Source organism: Sorex fumeus, unplaced genomic scaffold (genome assembly GCF_029834395.1).
Source record: "Sorex fumeus unplaced genomic scaffold, SorFum_2.1 ptg000058l, whole genome shotgun sequence".
Lineage (NCBI taxonomy): Eukaryota > Metazoa > Chordata > Mammalia > Eulipotyphla > Soricidae > Sorex > Sorex fumeus.
In genome coordinates, this window is record NW_026606115.1 from 23,140,480 (window position 1) to 23,163,876 (window position 23,397).

Consider the following 23,397-nt stretch of genomic DNA (forward strand, 5'->3'; position numbering starts at 1 on the left):
CTACCCTGTTTTCCACCTGTAGTTCCCCTTCTCCTAATGTCAGTCCGTTGACATCCTTCCAGTTTCTCAAAGACCAGCTTAGATGTCTGCTTCTCTATAGAGTCTCTTTTGATTTCTCACAATTGAATATTTCATTGGTCTCTTGTGATCCCCCTCTCCATGAAGACTTAATTCATGGCACTTCCATTACATCACTGATACATGTGGCTCTGTGTTCTTGGTTTTTCAATACCTCCTACATAATTAACCTCTTTGAAAGCAGGGATTATTGTATGCATTTAAAAATATCTCATTGTGCCTAGGTGCTTAATAATGTTGACTGGATTATTAAATTGATTACCATACTGTGATATTGTCTTTATCCTCAGGGTGCTGTCCCTTGTATATGAAAATAATGTCATTGGCTCACTGTCAGTAAGACACATGCCTTTGGGGTGTTATTTTGTTTTCTTTCATTGGGGGATTTAATTTTATGCTATTATAATGCTGCTGATGATAATAATAATAAATGACTTTTAATTGGAATATTTTATTTTGTATTATTGATGAGTTTGTGTTATTGATGGCATGTTTGCTTTTCCACCACTATGAGACAGAAACACATTATATTAACCTTTGAACTCTTTAAAACCTAGAAATTTGAGGTTGTAAAAATGGCATATCCTGCAATTTTTCCCTTAAAGATCCTATCATGATAAAGACATGCACTTGCAACTTCTTACCAAACTGAAATTGTCGTTGATCTGATTGTAGATCCTAGCACTGAACATTTCTCACAAACACAAAAAATTAAAGACACAGTTTTAGGTCTCCGATAAAAGATTCAGAGGCCATTTGCCAGCAACGTCAATAGAACATGGCCAGGTCCAGAGCAGCTGGAGATGAGTAATAAAGTTTGCAGGGTTTTGTTTTGTTTGTTTTTGGGGCCACACCCAACAATGCTCTGAGGTTACTCCTGTCTCTGCACTCAGGAATTAGTTCTGGAGGTGCTTGGGGGACCATACGGGATGAAGAGATCGATCCTGAATCAGCAGCCCTGGGTGGGCAAGTTCCCTATCCACCGTACTTACTATCTCTCTGCCCCCTGAAGTCTCCAGTTTGAACCCTGTGCAGACTTGAACAAAATAAGACAGTACTCTGCGAAATCAAGGACAGTGAATAGTCTGCATAAGGAAAGGAGTAATTTAACAGGAGTTAGTTATATTTTAAGGCTAACTCCCAGGAGGAAATAACATTTACAAAAAAATTTATGCTGGCTTTTTTGTTATTAAGCTAAAAAAAAGAAATAAACTACTGTACTCCCTGCAATTTTATCCAAGGTATGTATTTATTTCCAAGTAATACTGTCAACTCCAACTGATGTCATGGTATTGGTTCATGTTCCTTTCTTAATTTAGTTTTCTTTTTTAGAATTTATCTCAAACTTTATAGAAATTTTTCCAGCTTAAGTACAAAGTGCCCATAAATCTGTTTCTCAAATTCATTTACTATTAATATTTTACTTCATTTGCTTTTATATCTGAGCACGTTTTTATTCTCTATAGTCACCTTTTCCTTGAATTATCCAATAATTAGAATTTTAATATTTCTATATTATATTCGAAGGCTGAAACTTGTTTTGGTTTTTGTAACACATCCAGAGACTACTCACATATCTGTGTTTGAGAGACACTTCCTGCAATGCTCAGAGGATCAAGTGGAGCTGGTGGTTGAACCTGGGTCTCCTGCAACCAAAGTATGCTCTCAGTCCGTTGAGCTATCTCTTCAACTCTAAAGATTGTGGTCCAATTACAAACAAAAATAAATTATAGCATGCTTTGTAAATCCATGTTTCTAATTGTATAGCCTAAATTATTAGCATACATAATGCCAAATTTTTATAAGGCAAGTGTAGTAAGTTTAAGCAAATGCCACCAATGCAGCTTAGTTTTTGATACCTTAGCTTTTTTTTTTATCATCTTTTTTTTCCCCTTTATTTTATTTTATTTTTTTTAAAGTTGTAGATTTACAATTTTTTGTGCTTTGGTTTCAATTATACAATGATCAGATACCCATCCCTCCACCAGTGCCCATTTTCCACCACCATGGGTAATATCCCTCCCACCCTCATCCCCCCATCCCCCCTGTCTCTGTGGCAGGGCAATCCCCTGTGTTCTCTCTCTCCTTTTGGGTGTTGTGGTCTGCAAAAGAGGCATTGAGTGGCAAACATGTTCAGTCCATAGTCTACTTTCGACATGCATCTCCCCTCCTGGGAGGATCCTCCAAACATCCTTTATTTGGTGCTCCCTTCTCTATCTGAACAGCCCTTTCCTCTAGGATACCCGGCTGGCCTCTAAGTTATGGAGTAATCCTCCTGGTGCTGATCTCAGCTATTCTTGGGTATTAATCTCATACTTTGTTACTTTATATCCCCCAGATGAATGCAATCTTTCTTTTTTTTTTCCCCTTTATTTTATTTTATTTTTTTTTAAAGTTGTAGATTTACAATTTTTTGTGCTTTGGTTTCAATTATACAATGATCAGATACCCATCCCTCCACCAGTGCCCATTTTCCACCACCATGGGTAATATCCCTCCCACCCTCATCCCCCCATCCCCCCTGTCTCTGTGGCAGGGCAATCCCCTGTGTTCTCTCTCTCCTTTTGGGTGTTGTGGTCTGCAAAAGAGGCATTGAGTGGCAAACATGTTCAGTCCATAGTCTACTTTCGACATGCATCTCCCCTCCTGGGAGGATCCTCCAAACATCCTTTATTTGGTGCTCCCTTCTCTATCTGAACAGCCCTTTCCTCTAGGATACCCGGCTGGCCTCTAAGTTATGGAGTAATCCTCCTGGTGCTGATCTCAGCTATTCTTGGGTATTAATCTCATACTTTGTTACTTTATATCCCCCAGATGAATGCAATCTTTCTATGTCTATCCCTCTCTTTCTGACTCATTTCGCTTAGCATGATACTTTCCATATTGTACCACTTGTATGTAAATTTCATGACTTCATCTTTTCTAAGAGCTACATAGTACTCCATTGTGTAGATGTACCAAAGTTTCTTTAACCAGTCATCTGTTCTTGGGCATTCAGGTTTCTTCCAGTTTCTGGCTATTGTAAAGAGTGCTGCAATGAACAAACAAGTGCAGATGTCACTTCGACTATACATTTTTGCCTCTCTGGGATATATTCCCAGGAGTGGTATTGCTGGGTCAAATGGGAGCTCAATTTCTAATTTTTTGAGAATCGTCCATACTGTTTTCCAGAAGGGCTGAACCAGTGGACATTCCCGCCAACAGTGAAGGAGTGTCCCTTTCTCGCCACATCCACGCCAGCATCGGTTGCTTTTGTTCTTTTGAATGTGGGCCAGTCTCTGAGGTGTGAGATGATACCTTAACCTTTTTTCAGAGCAATAGCACAGCAGTTTGGGCGTTTGCCTTGCAAGCGGCCGGCCCAGCCGAGCCGGGTTCAATTCCTCCGCCCTTCTCTGAGAACCCGGCAAGCTACCAAGAGTATCTCGCCCTCAAGGCAAAGCCTGGCAAGCTACCCGTGACGTATTCAATATGCCAAACACAGTAACAACAAGTCTCACAATGAAGATGTTACTGGGCCTTCTCAAGTAAATCGATGAACAATGGGAGGACAGTGCTACAGTGCTTAAAATACTATGGAATTTTAGGAATATAGTTTATCAATTCTGTATGTGTATATGACTCTCTGCACCCTTCACCATAAAGATCTTCATTCATTCTTTCTATTCCTTTTTCCTTTCCCTCTGGCAACCAGCAGTTTTCAAAGTCTGGGGATTAGTTTTGATGTTTATTACAGATCATTGGTTTTAGTAACCTATAAAAAACTAAAGCTAAATCAGTGGTAGTTGTTAAACTTACTATGTTTGCCTTAGCTTATAAAAAGTTTACATTATATATGCTAATACCTAAAGCTATGCAATTAGAGACATGGATTTACAAGCGTGTTACAATTTAATTTTGTTTGTTATTGGACCACACCAAGCAGTGCTCACAGAACAATATGTGGTGCTGGTGATCAAACTGGGGTTGGCCGCATGCATAGCAAGTACTGTCTTCTTGGGCTCCAACATGTCATTTAATCACTTAACTTTCCGTTAGTCGTCGATTTGCTCGAGCGGGTGCCAGTAACGTCTCCATTTGTCCCTGTCGCGTGCTAGTGTAGCCCAATGGCAACTGTTCGCTCTGGGAACATGAAGAGCCTCAAACCGATCGTTCATGATCTTGATGAAGAAGTCTGACCATCTGGTAGGTGGGCGGCCACGCGGTCTTTTGACAACCCGTGGAATCCAGTCGGTAACAGCTCTAGTCCAGCGGTCGTCTTTAAATCTCATTGTGTGACCAGCCCATCTGATTTTTGACACCTTGGCAAATGAGACAGCGTCCCTGATTCTTGATCCTCGATGGATGTCAGAACTCCGGATTCTTTCTCTCATTTGAGTGAAACGTGATATTCCAAGCATAGCTCTTTCAATTCCTCTTTGGGAGACCTGAATAGCGTTCTCATCCTGTTTGCATAGGGCCCAGGTCTCTAAGGCATATGTTAATGCAGGAAGAACAGTGGAATCAAAGAGATGTGCCTGGAGCTGGAGGTTCTTCATCCTCTTAGCTATTTCTTCGACGTTCTTGAAGGCGTTCCAAGCCGCTCTCTTCCTCCTGCGCAGCTCGGGTGCCAGGTCATTTGTCATGTTGACTTCTCGACCTAGGTACACATAGCTGTTGCATTCGGAGATGGTCGTTCCGTTGAGAGCGAATGGGGCATCAGGAATGAGGCTGTTTCTCATAAACATTGTCTTCGTAAGATTCAGCTGTAGTCCTACCTTTCCACACTCACGGTCAAAGTCGGCCAGCATTTGTGCCGCTTGGCTGATGTTTGGTGTTATTAAAACAATGTCATCAGCAAAGCGGAGGTGGTGTAGTTGCAGACCATCTATCTTCACTCCCATTCCTTCCCATTCCAGTCGTCGCATGATGTTCTCGAGGGTGGCACTGAAGAGTTTCGGTGAAATGGTATCACCCTGCCGAACCCCTCTCTTGACATCAATGATTACTTCTTTGTAGAATGGTGAGATCCTGGTAGTGAATCCACTACCTCCACTACCCAACATATCATAATTTAAATAATTTATTTTTCAAATTAGTTAACATAAAAACAAATGAAGTAATACATTTATATATGAATCTCTTGTTTCCATTAAATCTTCTGATAAAGGTTTAATAGTGTCTAACGATTCTAATAGATTTCTAATAATTTAAAATATCAGTATGTAGTTTTGTGTTATCAATGCTAATGTTTTCTGACATGTAAAAATAACTTGGGGTTAAGATCAATAAAAGAAGTTTGTAATAAATACCTGTATGTTTAGAACTTGCAAAGTAGAGAATTTAACTCTAAAGCTATTTGGTAAAAAAGATGAAAGGTGGGGGGGACCAGAGCGATAGTACAGCGGGTAGGGCATTTGCCTTGCACGCAGCAGACCCCAGGTTCAATTCTCGGCATCTCATATGGTCCCCCAAGCATCGCCAAGAGTAATTCCTGAGTGCAGAGCCAGGAGTAACCCCTGTGCATCGCTTTGTGTGACCCACAAAGCAAAAAAAAAGATGAAAGGTGGACCAGAGAGATAACTCATGGGTACTTGACTTAGTTCTGCTAACCCCACATCTATCCCTAGCACCACATGTGGTCTCCCTGAGCACCACTGGTTGTGACTCACCCCATCTTACACAAAAAGAGAGTTGAAAACAAAGTAAAAATTTTCATGAAATTTTTATATAAAGATAAAAATCAGTCTTCTAGATCTCAAAGTGAAATAGAAAATAATATGTTATGACTATTACTTAAGTGGTGCATTTAGATTGAATTTTACTTTTAAGATTTATTTTTAATTTTTGAATGGTGGTTTTGGCCACATCAAGCTATTTTTTTGTATTTTTTTGACTTTTTGCTAGAACATTTTTATGTTTTTATTAATTTTATTTTTTTTAATTTTTTAAAATATTTTTATTAGTGAGACACCATGAGGTACAGTTGTAGACTTACAAATTTTTATGCTTGGGTTTCAATTATACAATGACCAAATACCCATCCCTCTACCAGTGCCCATTTCCCACCACCACGGATTCCAGTATCCCTCCCACCCCCCATTCCCCAATCCCACCCTGCCTCTGTGGCAGGGCATTCCCTTTTGTTCTCTCTCTCCTTTTGGGTGTTGTGATTTGCAAAAGAGGCAATGAGTGGCAATCATGTTCACCTCAGGCTATTCTAAGGGCTTACTCCTGACTCTGTGCTCAAGGATCATTCCTGGCAGTGTTCAGGGGGGACCATATGTAGTGCTGGGGTCTACTGCTTGCAAGTCCAGTTTCTTACCTGCTATACTATCTCTTTAGCCTAAGACTTAATTTTAGACATCAAATGTACTACAATTTATATTTTTGGAATAACACATATAGTGTGGTATATTAAAGTTATTAACATATAAAATGGCATAATATAATAAACCATAAAAGGTGGTGTTTTCATAGAATAATGGAATAAAGATGTATTTCCCTACTTTGTTCACTCTGCACCTTTTTCTTTTATACAGTCTTTGATTTGTCTCAAATTTTGATTACTTTCCCTTCAATCCTCAATCTCATTTGGTAAACTTGCTTTCTGTTTTATTTAGATAAGTGAAATCTTAGGAAAAATATGGCTTAAAGGATATTTCTGGCAGATATTGACCACCAGGACGAAGAACAGAATGCTTTGATGTCATCCACTCCTTCACTCTGCCTCCTTGGTTCCACATTGATTATATTCCTATCCCCTTCCTTGATGCTGCATTCCAACAAAAGTGAATGAGAGTTTCTTCTGTTGACATTCTCAGAAGCATTTGGCACTGTCAGCGCTATGTTTAATTTTTGCTACTCTCATTATTGTTTGGATATTTCTCTCTCATTTCATTCATTCATTATTTCCTTTTAATTTTTAATTGAATCACTGTGAGATAGACCCTTACAAAGCTGTTTATGATTAGGTTTCAGTCATACAGTGTTCCAACACCCATCTCTCCACCAGTGTACATTTCCTAGCACCAGTTTCCCTCCCATCACTCCCCCTCCCCACCCCCCAACCTGCCTCTATGTCAGGTGCTTCCCTTCTCCTCTCTCTCTCTCTCTCTCTCTCTCTCTCTCTTGAGCATTGTGGTTTGCAATACAGAGACTGAAAGGTTATCAGGAATATCACTTTATCTGCTTCTAACTAACACTCAGTTCCAGACCAACATGATCATTTCCAGCTATTATTGTCATTTTGTTCCCTTCTTATTCTGATTATCCTGGCATTTCTTTAAAGGCTAATTTTTCATTTAAGCATCCCTAAAGTATACAAGGTTATTTTACAGATAGTTGAACTTTATATACTATATGTACCTAGAAGTGTGAATATGTTCTTTTTTTCTTTGGGCTTTTTTGGGTCACACCTAGCAATGCTCAGGGGTTACTCCAGGCTTTGCATTCATAAATTACTCCTGGCGGTGCTCGGGGGACTATATAGAATGCAGGCAATTGAACCCAGGTCAGGCATGTGTGTAAAGCAAATGCCTTATTATCACTCCGCCCCCAGTTCTGTCATCCCCTTTCTTTGTCTTACCATGTTGTTACCAGTACCTATATACATTTAATTTTAAAAATTTATTACAAATTTACTTTTAAAATCAGCTTTTGGAGCAATTTTAGTTTGAGAGCAAATTCAAAAAGAAGGTACTCTCTACTCATACACAGAAATAGCTTCCCTCACTATCTACATCCCAGTCCAGAGTGGTGCATTTGTTGTACTTGATGAAACTTATTGATAATTATTATCACTCATAGTCTGTAGTTCACCTTTATGTATACTTTTATTCTATTTCCATGAGTTTGGATAAATGTATAATAGCATGTATCTAGAGTTACACTGTCATACAGTGTAGTTTTCCTACCCCTAAAATCCTCTGTGCTCTGTTTATTCATTCTGTGAAACCTCACGTTTTTAATGCCTTCATAACTTTGTCTTTTCTAGTCATGAAATTGGAACCATGCGATGTGTAGCCTTTACAAATGGTCTTTTGCTTTATATTATGAAGTTTTAAAAATTACTCAGTATCTTTTTATGGCTTCATGGCTATTTTTTGGTTTTGGGGGCCATAACCTGTGGTGCCCAGAACTTACCCCTGGCTCTGTGCTCAGGGATCACTCCTACCAAGGCTCAAGAGACAATACGTAGTGGCAGAAATTGAACATGGGTCTGCTACATCCAAGGCTTTACCTAATGTACTAGGACTCCAGTCCATCATCTCCTTTTAATACTGAATAATATTTTAAGTGTCTGAATGTACCATGGTTTATTTATTCATCCACCTATTGAAAGGCATCTTGATTGCTTTCAAGTTTGGAGAGTTATGAGTAACTATTATAAACAACTGTGCATGTTTTCTTATGGTCATATATTGCCAACCCCTTTAGATAAGTACCAAGGAGTTGAATTATATGGTAAAAATATTTAATTTTCTATAAATGACCAAATAGGGAGGGGATGGAGAGGTAGAACATCAAGTACTGTCAGAGGTGATCCCTGAGCACAGAACCAAGAGTAAACCCTGAGCATAGTCAGATATGGCTCAAAATACCACCTACTAAAGTGCCAAATTTTCTTCTTTGGTGACATTTTGCATTCCAACAAAAGTGAATGAGACTTCTTGCTGCTCCAATTTCTCATCAGCATTTGGTATTGTCAGTGCTATGATTTTTTGCTATTGCAACGGCATCATTGTTGTTTGGTTATTTAACTCTTATTTTTGTATCAGGACTAGAGCAATTGCACAGCGGGTAGGGTGTTTGTCTTGCACGCTGCCAACCCGGGTTCGATTCCTCCGTCCTTCTAGGAGAGCCTGGCAAGCTACCGAGAGTATCCCTCTCGCATGGCAGAGCCTGGCAAGCTATTCATGGTGTATTCGATATGCCGAAAACAGTAACAATAACGGGTCTCTTTTCCCTGACCCTGAAAGAGCCTCCAATACAGGAGCGTTGGGAAAGACAGGAGAGGCTGCTAAAATCTCAGGGCTGGGATGAATGGAGACATTACTGACACCTGCTCGAGTAAATCAATGAACAACGGGATGACAGTGATGAAAGTGATGAAAAGATAGGGGCACCTTTGATATTAATAGAGGGTATCTAGGTTGCTAATGACTTATTTTCCCCATGGCATACACCGATTTACAGCATTATTGCATTGTTTTTACGGTTATCAGTGCTCTGCCTGCTGGCCATCACTTGGTATTGCCACGCTTTTCTTTTTCTTCAATTGAGTCACCTTGAGATACACAGTTAAAGATGTTCATGGTGGGGTCACCTTGAGATACACAGTTAAAGATGTTCATGGTGGGGTTTCAGTCATGTCCAACACCCATTCCTTAACCAGTGTACGTTTCCTGCAATCAGTGTCCCCATTTTCCCTCCCTCAATCCCACCCCCTCTCTCATATTGCCACACTTTCAGATTTATTTTAATTTTATTTTAGGGACAATGATTTACAATACAATATAAGTGGTAGGGATTCATACAAAAGATATTCCAAAACCATATCCTTTGCCAGAGTGTCAGCTTTCCTCCACCATGTCCCAACGTCCCCTCCTCGACCCCTCCCCCATCTCTCTATTCCCCATACAATGATATGCTTCCGATTAAAGGCATGACGTATGAGAGTATCATTCTGTCTTTATCCCTCTCCTGACTAACTTCAATCAGCATGATACTCTCCAGATCCCTCCATGTAACCACTAATTGGATGAGTTTATTTTGTTCTTATAGCTGAATAGTATTCAATTGTCTATGTACTATGTTTTTTATCTAGTCATCTGTTCTTCAGACACTTGGGCTCTTCCAGATTTTGGCTATTGCATATAGTGCTGCAATCGATATAGGAGTGCAAATGTCTTTTTTGAGAGTGATTTGGGCCTTTGGGATAAATACCAAAATTTAGAATTGCTCTATTATATGGCAGATCAAGTCCTATTTGATGGAACATGTCTATATTGATTCATAAAAGACTGGACCATTCTATATTCCCACCAGAAGTGAATGAGGTTCTTTTCCTCCCACATCCCTGCAAACATTGGTTGTTTCTGTTCATCAGATGTATGCCAGTTTCCTGGTGTGAGGTCATATCTCACTGTCATTTTCATTTGTATTTCTCTGATGATCTGATGCTGAACATTGTTTTCATATGCCTTTCGGCCATCTGCAGCTCTATTCTGAGCAAATTTCTATTCCTCTTTACCCCCAATATTTTAATGGGTTGGTTTTTAATTTTTCTTATAAAGTTCTACCAGTGTCTTTATGTATCTTGGATATTAACCCTTTATTATTATAGGAGTGTTAGGCAAATTCTTTCTCCTAGTCTATGGGGAGTCTTTTTATACTGATCATTGTTTCTTTTGTTGTGCAGGAGCCTTTTAGTTTTATTTTATTTTATTTTGGCATCATGATTTACAATTATGTTAGTGTTTCAGGACTTAAATTTTCTTTGTAAAACACATCTATCAACAACTTTGTAAATCTCAGTTCTTCAACAAAAAGTGTTTTAAATAAAAAGATTTTGTGAGCATGGTGGGTGTAAGGGCTGGAGTGATAGCACAGTGGGTAGGGTGTTTGCCTTGCACGAGGCCGACCTGGCCGATCCAGGTTTGATTCCTCCGCCCTCTCGGAGAGCCTGGAAAGCTTCCAAGAGTATCTCGTCCGCAAGGCAAAGCCTGGCAAGCTAGCCGTGATGTATTCGATATGCCAAACACAGTAACAAGTGTCACAATGGAGACGTTACTGGGCCTGCTCGAGCAAATTGATGAACAACGGGAGTGACAGTGACAGTGACAGTGGGCGTAAAATGACCTCTCATAATTTTCTTTCCCAGGTTGGTTAAATGCAGTGAAACTGCTGCACACTCTACTATCACTGTAGCTCCTCCAAGGTGTTTTTTATGTAGGAATACTGGTATTTATTCAGCCACTGATTAGCTGATTGAATTGTGTATGAACTCCACCTTACTTATTTTTCATTTTTTATAATTTTATTTATTGAATCACTGTGAGAGCAGTTACAAAGCTTTTGGGTCTAAGTCTCGGTCATACAATGAAACACCCGTACTTTCACCAGTGCCCATTCTCCACCCCCAACAACCCCAGTATCCCCCCATCCCACACCCTTCCCCTACCTGTGGGGCAGATGATTTCCACATTACTCTCTCTCTACTTTGATCACATTCAATATTTTGACACCAGACCCACCATTATTATTTGAGATTTTATCCCAGCACTCAGATCTGCATGGGTTGTTGCATGGGTTGTTTGTGTGCCAAGGGCAGGAGGGGTGTTGCCTTTTTCAAGTTTCTCTGGCAGAAGTGGGGGTGCTTAAGGTGTCAGAAAATCTTCTTCAGGTCCTTAATGGCAGTCTGTCACTTGATGAAGTTTGTTTATCTGTGGGTTCCAACCTTCTTAGGATCTGTCACTTACATCAGGAAGATGTTACCAGGTCTAAACCTTACTCTTGTAGCTTCAGGGTTATTGGATTTATTACTTCTCTGAAATGCAATTGCTATGGTCCTTTTCCTATATATTTGCCTGCCTGAGATTTAGCCCATTGACATTGAGAGAGATTATAGTTCTGAAGTTTTATGCCATCTTCTGCAGGAGCTTGACGTGTTTGTGAGGCTTGTATTATCTTAAAGTAGCCCACTTACTGATTTTTGTGATGATGGCTTGGAGTCTATGAATTTCCTGAGTTGGTAAAGTCCTGTTTTTTAAATAGGCCACAGATCTGACCCTAGATATGTGATGAATCTACACTGAGCTTTTCTCAACTAATAATAAGTTTTGGACGTATACAAATGTCTTGAGGAATCACCCAGAAAGATTTGCTACAGTTCTTTTCCTGGTTATACTGACCAGGCTCTTTGGGATGCAAGTTATATTTTCAGTTTCATTCCTAAGACCATTTCCAAGTTTGAGAACAGTCAGTCCTCAAAAATCTTATCTTTCCTCTAATTATCATTAGAAGATCACTGGAGTTATGAATTTGGCTAATGGCTGCAAACAAAAATTTGCAGACTCCTTGAGTACTGCCTTTGCTATGGGTGAAAAAAATCCTCCACTGTGATAAAGATCTACCCAAAACTAAAAAAAATCTACTTAGTCCCTACAAGGGGAAAATAAACACTGTCTACTGTAAAATATGCTGCAGAAACACCACTCTCTACAAGCAATATCCCTCTAATCTAAGGCTCTATAATGCCATCAGGCGCTACACTGGTACTGACTGCACTCTTTAGTCCTACCATTAGTCCTCTTGTAGTGTGTTCTAAATATTGTTTCTCAACTGAACCAACCTTAGCCTTAGGAAAATCCTCACCCTCTAAAATATTAGCCAAAATCTTGAAACAACTCAAGTGCCCTAGAACAGATGACTGGTTAAAGAAACTTTGGTACATCTACACAATGGAATACTATGCAGCTGTCAGGAGAGATGAAGTCATGAACTTTGCTTATAAATGGATAGACATGGAGAGTATCATGCTAAGTGAAATGAGTCAGAAAGAGAGGGAAAGACATAAAAGGACTGTACTCATTTGTGGAGTATAAAACAACATAGCATGAGGCTGACACTTAAGGATAGTAGACACATGGAACAGATAGATTGCTCCATAGCTGGAAGCCTACCTCATGAGCAAAGGGGAGAAAGCAGCTGGAATAGAGAAGAAAATGATGGCTGGAGGAATCGGTCGGGATGGGAGACGTGTGCAGAAAGTAGATAAAGGACCAAACATGATAACCTCTCAGTGTCTGTATTGCAAACCTTAATCCCTACAAGAAAAGAGAGATTATTGGGGATAATGTCTGCCATGGAGGCAGAGGGAGCGTGGGAAATGCAGGGTATACCTGGGATATTAGTGGTGAGGAATGTGCACTGGTGGAAGGATGGGTGTTTGATCATTGTGTGAGTGTAACCCAAACATGAAAGCTTGTAACTATCTCATGGTGATTCAATAAAATTAAGAAAATAAAATAAAAATAAAATAGTGCACACACATTGCATCTGGTTGTCCACATGGGAACCTTCTCTCCATTCTGGCCATTCCAACATCTGTAGTTTGATTATGAAGACTAGTATCAAAAGGACAGATGTACACCTCTGTCTGTGGTGACTCTGTACATGAGATAAAATGACCTCAGTTTATGCAGCCAATTACATGCTGATAAGATACAAGAATTTCTGAGACTTGATGGTATCCACATCATGAAGCATGAATATTGAACCACGGAAACAGGCTCAGTTTAATCTCCATTTGCTTCACATCACCTCCCCAGTCTCTGCCCTGACTCCTCTTTGGAATTCTCAGAGCACGGTTTTCCAGAAATGAAGAGTAACTATAAGAAATGCTAACATCCATGTATCAGGCAGGCTTGACACCTAGAGCACCCAATGAATAGGCAAGCACATTGGAGCCAGACATCAGATGAGAAATCTGCACCTGGAGTGGCCTCACCAAGCCTTTCTAGTAGGTATGCCACCCATAATAACATCACATGGTGAGCCTGATCCAGGAACACCTGATGAGGTGGTTTTCTTCCCATTCTGTTAGATCAACATACCCTACGGCAAACCAATTCCCTTTTGCATTTTCTTCTGACTTGTTTCTTTAACAAGTGCATTAAGTTTGCATCCTCACACCTCAAAAAAAAAAGCTCATGTATTGTAGCATGGCACACATCTTACATATACATACATACACATCTAACCAATTTCATGAGGTCATTGAGGCTGGGATCCAGTAGCACCCTGTCCACTAACCCCAGTTTCCAACAAACCAATTTTTGCTCAAATCTAAAATAGGGTTCCAAAGGTAAAATTTAAGCAAAATGTCAAAATCCTTTCAATGCTGCCTGAGGGTAGGTAGAGGCTCACCTTCTTTTTTAAAAATTTTTTAAAATTTTATTTCTTATTTTTTTATTTTTAAATGAATCACTGTGAGGTGAAGTTACAGACTTAGAAACTTTCATGCTTACATTTCAGTCATACAACGATCGAGTACCTATCCCTCCACCCGTGCCCATTCTCCACCACCAATTATCCCAATATCATTGGTCACTAAAGACACTAAAGATACAGCGTCAAAGACCAGCGTCTGAGCACAATCCTTTTTTATTGTGGGTAAAATATTTTACCGAGGGGCCAAAGGGTCCTGGCAACTTAGAGTCCTTCCCTGTGATTAGAGGTCCAGGTCTTCTGGTGACCATTGAAGTGGCTGTGAAAAGAGCCATCGTGAACGTTGACCACGTTGGGACGAGGGTGCCAAGGCAGCTCAGTGGTGATTGGTGCGTCTGCTGGTGGCTTTGTTGTCCTGCATCATGAACCTGCTGCCCAGCCTGGCAGGCAGCAGCAGACGCATCGCCATCTGGATGTCTCTTTTGGTGATGATAGAGTGCTGCGCATAACGTGCCAGTTGTGCGGCCACCTCCTGTATACGTTGGAGGATGCCCTTCACCACGCAGTCCAGAATGGACACGGCCTGGCAGGTAATACCCAGGTTTCTGTGGATGCTCCTCAGGATCCTGCAGAAATAACTGGCAAAACCCAGGGTTTCACCTTGCTGGAGGCAGCGGTGGGTTTCGCGGTGGTAGCCGCGGTGGTGCGATTCGCGGTGGTGGCGGCGGCAGCGGCGCCTAGGACGCCGTCTTCTCATTGGTGGCAGTGGGCGCCTAGGGGATAGACTCCTTGAAGAAAGCTGCTGCTGCTGCTGGAGCCGCCGCCTCTGGGCCAGGGACTCCTGCTCTAGGCCAGCATGTGGCGCAGAGTTGGGCTTAACCATCTCCGAGGCAGCTTCGCGAAGCTGGTCGCAAAGGCCAATGGCGTCAGTGGAGTCCACGGGCCTTCCTATATAGCCCCTTCCGTTCTGATGTCACAAAGCCTCTCTCTCCCTGGAGACTGTGCGGGGGGGAGTGGGCTGAGGGGCCTCTCACAAAGCCCCAGGTTACCTGTGACATTGGAATGCCCTTCTGTCTGGCAACACATCCACCAATCAGGTCCACCATTCCCTTGACCATGACTACATAATGACTGACGGGTGACAGGTGCTGGTGGGGGGTGGGGCATGGCTTAAAGTGCTGGATTTGCCTTTGGTAAAGGCAGACATTTAGGCAACTGTGGGGACATTGCTGCAGTTATGGTATTTTAAACAGCAGCATCAAAGTGCTCTTGGTGAAGTCAAGAAGAAGGATCTAGGTGGCATAATTATGTCCTGCCTCCAAATTGGCCAATTCACTCATCATGTAATATGAGCCTATGTTCATCTACACGTTGTGTGTGTGTGTGTGTGTGTGTGTGTGGCAACCTTCATTTGAAACCTCCACATAAATTGACACTGCTGTGTCCCAGCTACTATTTTATTTAACTTCAGGGTGTTGGCAAGCAATGTCCATGTTGGCTAAGCAGTCTTGTGCATTGATGTACAAAACATGGCTTCAAGAAAGCCACTTCCCAGACAGAAAGGGCTGGGTGTGAACTAGGATCCGGGCAACAAGAAAAACACCTGCATCTGAATGGTTCTGAGCAGCTTCACCTTAGAGTCACTTCTTTGATCAAGTTTCTGCTTTTTCAAAGTTCTTGTCAAAGTGAATTTCACTTGTGTTTCAGAGGATGCATCCCTTCTGGTCTCTGACTCCTAGGTGTATCAACCCTTCTAGAGATTTTCAGATGGACATCCCCTGCCCCTGCTCCTGCCCAGGAGCTGCACAGGCAGCCTTGTTGGAGGCCACCCAGATCATCATCAGGTTTGTCAATGCTGATGAGTTGCCTCAGGTTTCCCTGAGCATCATAATCTTTTCACAGCCTCCTAACCTGTCCAGAGAAGAACAGAAGTAGAACTAAAATGTGGCTACTATTCTAGTTTTGGGACGATTATTAAGATGTATCTATGACCTTGAGAAAGCACTATCTCTCTCCAGATATATTTATTTTCATATTTAAGTACTACAAATTGTTCCATGTGTATCATAGGTATTTCTTGACCGTATTTCCTTCATAATTTTCTGAAAGAGTCACATTTATCCATTTTTCCTGGTCATCTTTTGTGCCATTTTTCTTTTTCTTGAGGGTGTGCTCCCAAGGTCTTTTGAGGTTCCACCTAGGATTAATTCAACTTTCCTGCCGTACTGGGATGGTAATGTAATTCAAGTGCAGTGCCTAGATGCTTTGCTCAACTGGTTCTGTGTGCACGTGATTACCTGTTTCACACCTGCCGTGGCCTAGTACCTGCAGGACATATATTCCAAAACTTTTTTTAAATTTTTATTAGTAAAACGTCATGAGATACAGTTTGAGCTGTTTTTTTCTGGCCCATGATTGCTTTGTTAAAAACAAACCCAGGATGATCACACTTAAATGTGGTTTATTGAATACTGGATGAGGAAATATACTTTAGTAAAAGGGGGGTTCCTAGGTCACCCTTGACTCCAGTGTTTAAAGACAGGAAAGGCAGGGAAAGAAATATATCAAGTGGTCTGAGCAATAATACAGCAGGACGTACTTACATGCAGCCAACCCAGGTTCATTCCTTGACACTCCCTATGTTTCCACATTCCCCAACAGACAGGTGGTCTTTGAACATAGAACAAGAATTAAGCACTGAACACTGCTACTGCTACTTGTGGTCCTAAAGCCAAAAATACCAAGGTATTTCCAGTGAAAATATAGCATCCATGACGAATTGTCATGGATTGTGAATGCAAAATACAAACAAGATCTGGAGGCTGGAGTAGCATAAAGTCATAAGATGCTTCAGTTACACTATTTGTCTTGATTATATGTTTAAATAACATTGGGCAAATCTTGTGTTAAATTTAATATATTGTTAAACTCAAAAAAAGTAAAACGCACACTCTTTCAAAACAAACTTTTAGGAAAAGGAAGATGAACTTCCATGGCATTTGGCATTGCAACAACTTCCCTCCACTATTATTACCATGCTCCACTGCCTGCCTTACCCTCCCCGTCCACCTACCTGCCACCTTAAAAGGAACATTTTAAAGTTTTGTGGTTGTAGTTTAGACCTCTTGAGTTCAGTGTTGTTAAATCTGTATTTTGAATATATAACTATATCACTTTGCCACATCACTTGTATAACTGAGGCCACTGAACACTTATCTGTGTCTTGTACTCAAGCAGGCAGAAGCATGAGCTGGTTAGAGATTGCCTACTGGGTTCTGGTCAGGAGAAATGTTTATGGAAGAGCTGAGTGATCCTGCTCTCTTGTGCCCACAAGTATACATAGATAAGGGAAATTGGTAGCAACAGTCTGGCTGAGGATCCTACAGGTCCTTAGTTGATGGGAAAAGTCAGAGTAAGGTACAATGGTACCTTTAATGACAGAAGCCTGCCTTGTTCTGACTTTAAAGTATTGGTGTGGACCCCTCTTATCTCTTGTGGTCCCAGGGCCAGCCTTACCTTCCAGCCTACACATACTGCCCTGGAGAGTGGAGACAACATTTGGACTGCTGGCATGTAGCTGCCAAGCTAGACAGCCTATCAATAGCTGGGGACCACGGTACCTGTCTGTGACAGATAGTGTGACCCCCTTGGCCCCTCGGTAAAACATTTTGACCCACAATAAAAAGGATTGTGCTCAGACGCTGGTCTTTGACAGGTATCTTTAGTGCTGCTTCTTTGGGACGGTCTGGTTTGAAGTGCCTTTCCCACACTCTCAAGATCTGCCACCAGCTCAGTTTTAGTTTTTCAGGACTGTAGCACGGAAGTTTGAGAGCTACTTTACGCACAGTAGTTGGATAAAGGGAGAAGGGAGAATGGCTTTTTAATATTTCTCGAGGGACAGGATAGAGTAGTACAGCGGGTAGGGCCTGCACGTGATACACTTCAGGGACAATATCCAGCACCACCAAGTGTAATCCCTGAGCACTGTTTAGTTTGCACAAATACCTTACTTGATAAATGTTTTTAGATTGACAACTAGAGCTTTGGTGTATCCTGTTACCTCCCTTAGCAACACCATGTAATCAGATCCTGCCCTTTTTCTTCTATATTGCTTCCCATTTATTTGATCTTTGTATTCTACTCAAATATTTTACAGTACCTCTGTTCCCCTTCATCCTTGGCCCAGTTCTTCATGTTCATCACACACTAGTGGTCAAGGATATTTTATAGCAGTTTGTGTTTCAAAACAACTCTGTTCTGCATCCTGGAGAAGGTGAGTCTTTTGAAGGTGAGCCTCTACTAACACTCAGGCAGTATTGAAAGGATTACGGCATTTTGCTTAAATTTTACCTCTGAGACCCTATTTTAGATTTGAGCAAAAGTAGGTTTGTTGAAAACTAGAGTTAGTGGACAGGGTGCTACTGGGTCCTGACCTCAACGACCTCACGATATTGTTTGTATATGTATATGCATATGTATGATGTGTCATGCTACAATACATGAGCTTTTCTTTGAGGTGTGAGGATGCAAACTGAGTGCACTTGTTAAAGAAACAAGCCAGAAGAAAATGCAAAAGGGAATTGGTTTGCCCTAGGGTATGCTGATCTACAGCATGGGAAGAAAACCATTTCATCAGGTGTTCCTGGATCAGGCTCACCACATAATGTTATCATGGGTGACAACCCTGCTAGTAAGGCTTGGTGGGGCCACTTCAGGCACAGATTGCTCATCTGATGTCTGGCTCCAAAGTGCTGGCCTATTCATTGGGTACTTATGTGTAAAGCCTGCCTGATACATGGATGTTAGCATTTCTTATAGTTACTTCCCATCTCTGGAAAACTGTGCACTTAGAATTCCAAAGAGGAGTCAGGGCAGAGACTGGGGAGGTGATGTGAAGTAAATGGAGATTAAACTGAGTCTGTTTCCGTGGTTCAATATTCATGCTTCATGGTGTGGAGCCCACCAACTCTCAGAAATTTTTGTATCTTATCAGCATGTGATTGGCTGCATAAAGTGAGGTTGTTTTACCTCATGTACAGAGTCACCACAGACAGAGGTGTACATCTGTCCTTTTGAAACTGGTCTTCAAGCTACAGAAGTTGTAATAGCCAGAGTGGAGAGAGTGTTCCAGTAGATTTGAGCAAAACTGGGTTTGTTGGAGACTGGAGTTAATGGGCAGGGTGCCACATTGGCTCTTGTTCTCCATAACCCCAAGTTTACATTTGGGTCATGTGACAATACATTTGCTTTTCCTTATAATGGTTTGATGATTCAAACTTAATGCATTTGTTAAAGAAACATGCCAGAGGAGAATTGGAAAGGTAATTAGTTTATCCAAATGTACCTGGAGCCACTGCACTTAGCATAATCAGCAGTATCAGATGTTCTTACATCTGGCTTGATGACTCACCACATGAAGTTATTATTGGTAAAGTACTTACTAGTAAGTTTTAGCTATAGTACCACGTGGTTAGATTGATAATCTTAAGTCTGGCTACACAGAACTGGCCTATTCATGGTATGACTATCTGAGTCATAGATGTACCATTTCTTCTAGTTATTCTGGAGATCTGTACTCTGATAATTCCAAAGTGAATTAAGGTCAGGCACTGGGGAGGTGTGGGAAGCAAACATTGATTGACCTGTTCCTGTTGCTATGGCCCAGTATGCCACAGGATGGGAGTTCATCGAGTCTTTATTTTATTTTATTGAATCACTGTGAGAAACAGTTACAAGCTTTCATGTTTGAGTTACAATCATACAATGTTCAAACACCCATTCCTCCACCAGTGCACATTCCCTACCACCAATCTCCCCAGTATACCTTCCTCTTTCACTTTCCCCCTTGTCTCCATGGCAGACAATTTCCCACATACTGTCTCTACTTTTGGGCATTATGGTTTGCAACACAGATACCGAGAGGTCATCACTTTTGGTCCTTTATCTACCTTTCAGCACACATCTCCTATCCTGACCAATTCTTCCAACCATCATTTTCTTAATGATCACTTCTCTATTCCAGCTTCCTTCTTCCCCAACTCATGAGGTAGGCTTCAAACTAAGTCCACCAAGTCTTAAGAAAGTCCTAAATTCCTGAAGCAATAGTACAGTAGGCAAAACACTTTCCTTATATGCAGCAACTTTTAGTTTGATCTCTGGATCCTTATGTGGCCCCCAACTATTGCTAGGAGTGAATCCTCAGGACCGAGCAAGGAAAAAGCCATGAGCACCTCCAGTGTGACTCACCTCCAGTGTGGCTCAAAAAAAAAAACAAACAAAAAATTAATATGCTCTATCCTATCATGGGCTGCAGCGATAGCACAGTGGGTAGGGCGTTCGCCTTACAAGCAGCCAACATGGCCGACCCGAGTTCGATTCCTCCGCTCCTCTCGGAGAGCCCGGCAAGCTACCGAGAGTACTCCATATGCCAAACACAGTAACAACAAAGTCTCCAATGGAGACGTTACTGGGCCCGCTCGAGCAAATCGACGATCAACGGGAGGGCCTTTACCTTTACCTTTTTATCCTATCAATATGTGATTAGTGGTTTGAAAGATTAGAACGTTCATCCCATGCAGATAGTGGCTGTAGCCAGAGGATCACATCTGTCCTTTTCATACTTATCCTCATGTTCAATGTAGAAAAGTTGAAAGATAGGGAGCGGGGAGCATTCCAGTATGGGAAACCAAATGCAATACATGTTTGGTGTTTTGGAAGTAATGAATTTTTCTTTTTATTTATTTATTTATTTATTTTTTAATAGTGAGGCACCATGAGGTACAGTTGTAGACTTACATATTTTTGTGCTTGGGTTTCGATTATACAATGATCAAACACCCATCCCTCCACCAGTGCGCATTTCCCACCACCACGGATCCCAGCATCCCCTCCCCCCCCAGCCCCTATCCCACCCTGCCTCTGTGGCAGGGCATTTCCTTCTCTCTCCTTTTGAGTGCCATGGTCAGCAAAAGAGGCATTGAGTGGCAATCATGCTTGGTCGACAGTCTACCCTCAGCATGCTCTCCCATCATGGGCGGATCCTCCCAACACCCTTTATTTGGTGTTCCCTTCTCTTTCTGAGCTCCCCCTTCCCCTAACATGTGTGGTTGTCCTCCGGGTCATTGAGTAAAATTCCTGATACTAATCTCTGCCATACTTGGGTGTTAGTTTCCTATTTTGTACTTTATGTTCCCCAGATGAATGCAATCTTTCTACGTCTATCCCTTTCGTTCTGAGTCATTTCGCTTAACATGATACTTTCCATGTAGTACCACTTGTATGTAAACTTCATGACTTCGTCTTTCCTAACAGCTACATAGTACTCCATTGTGTAAATGTGCCAGATTTTTTTCAACCAGTCATCTGTTCTCGGGCACTCAGGTTTTTTCCAGATTCTGGCTATTGTAAAGAGTGCTGCAATAAACAGACAATTGCAGATGTCACTTCGGCTATACTTTTTTGCCTCTCTGGGATATATTCCCAGGAGTGGTATTGCTGGGTCAAATGGGAGCTCAATTTCTAGTTTTTTGAGACTCATCCATACTGGTTTCCAGAAGGGCTGAACCAGTCGGCATTCCCACCAACAGTGAAGGAGTGTCCCTTTCTCACCACATCCGCCCCAGCACCGGTTGCTATTGTTCTTGTGGATATGGGCCAGTCTCTGTGGTGTGAGGTGATACCTCATCGTGGTTTTGATCTGCATCTCCCTGATGATTAATGATGTGGAACATTTTCTCATGTGTCTTTTAGCCATTCGGATTTCTTCTTTGTCAAAGTTTCTATTCATTTCATCTCCCCATTTTTTGATGAGGTTGAATGTTTTCTTTTTGTGGAGTTGAACCAGTATTTTGTATATCCTTGAAATTAACCCCTTATCAGATGTGTAGTTGGCGAATATCCTTTCCCATTCAGTTGACTGTCTTTGTATTTTGGTCACTGTTTCTTTTGAGGTGCAGAAGCTTCTTAGTTTAAGATAGTCCCATTTGTCTATCTCTGTTTTCACTTGCTTGGCCAGCGGTGTGACATCTTTGAAGACACTATTAGCTTCTATGTCATGAAGGGTTTTGCCAACATTTTCCTCAATGTATCTTATAGATTCCGGTCTGATGTTGAGGTCTTTAATCCACTTAGATCTTACTTTTGTACATGGAGTTAGGCAGAGATCTGAGCCCATTTTTTTGCATATAGCCGTCCAGTTTTGCCAGCATAATTTGTTAAAGAGGCTTTCCCTGCTCCACTTCACTTTTCTTGCCCCCTTATCGAAGATTAGATGCTCGTATACTTGGGGGGGGGGCGTCAGTATATTCAACCCTGTTCCATTGGTCTACAGCTCTGCTTTGTTCCAGTACCATGCTGTTTTAATTATTACTGCCTTGTAGTAGAGTTTGAAGTTAGGGAGGTTGATTCCTCCCATTTTCTTTTTCCCTAGAATTGCTTTAGCTATTCGTGGGGGCTTATTGTTCCATATGAATTTCAGGAGTGTTTGTTCCAATTCTTTAAAGAATGTCATGGGTATCCTAATAGGGATTGCGTTGAATTTATACAGTGCTTTGGGAAGTATTGCCATTTTGACAATGTTAATGCTCCCGATCCATGAACAGGGGATATTTTTACATTTCCTCGTATCCTCTTTTATTTCCTGAAGTAGAGTTTTGTAGTTTTCTTTGTACAGGTCCTTTACTACCTTAGTTAAGGTGATTCCTAGGTACTTGATTTTCTGGGGCACAATTGTGAATGGGATTGTTTTCTTCAAGTCACTTTCTTCTCTTTCACTATTTGCATATAGGAAAGCCATGGACTTTTGGGCATTGATTTTATAACCTGCCACTTTACTATACAAGCCTATTGTTTCTAGAAGTTTCTTGATAGAGGTTTTAAGGTTTTCTAAGTATAGTATCATATCATCTGCGAATAGTGAGAGCTTGATTTCTTCCTTTCCTACCTGGATGCCCCTAATATCCTTTTCTTGCCTAATCGCTATTGCAAGTACTTCCAATACTATATTGAACAGCAGTGGAGAGAGTGGGCATCCTTGTCTCGTCCCTGATCTTAGAGGGAAGGCTCTCAGTTTTTCGCCACTGAGGACGATGCTTGCTGTAGGCTTGTGGTAGATGGCTTTAACTATATTGAGAAAAGTCCCCTCTATCCCCATTTTGGCTAGGGTTTTCATCATAAATGGGTGCTGGATCTTGTCAAATGCTTTCTCTGCATCTATTGATATGATCATATGATTTTTATCTTTTCTTTTGTTGATGTGGTGGATTATGTTGATTGATTTCCTAGTGTTAAACCAGCCTTGCATCCCCGGGATGAATCCTACTTGGTCATGGTGTATGATCTTTTTGATGAGTTGTTGAATTCTATTTGCTAGTATTTTGTTGAGAATCTTCG

At 41.2% G+C, this 23,397-nt stretch overlaps 1 protein-coding gene across 1 annotated transcript; it reads right to left on the bottom strand.

Moving 5' to 3' along the window:
- Positions 1–14,383: 14,383 nt before the first annotated feature.
- LOC130034139 (histone H2B type F-M-like) lies at positions 14,384–15,125 on the bottom strand. Its single transcript, XM_056125694.1, has 2 exons — positions 15,057–15,125; positions 14,384–14,911 (listed from the first exon to the last, which is right to left on the bottom strand). The coding sequence occupies exons 1-2, from the start codon at positions 15,123–15,125 to the stop codon at positions 14,384–14,386; spliced, it is 597 nt and encodes a 198-aa protein (XP_055981669.1).
- Between the last annotated feature and the right edge of the window lie 8,272 nt (positions 15,126–23,397).

Coding starts and splice junctions, on each gene's coding strand:
- LOC130034139 (XM_056125694.1), bottom strand. CDS start 15,125: ATGGTCAAGGGAATGGTGGACCTGATTGGTGGATGTGTTGCCAGACAG. Junction 14,912..15,056: donor AGGGCATTCCAATGTCACAG/GTAACCTGGGGC, acceptor CTTTGCGACCAG/CTTCGCGAAGCTGCCTCGGA.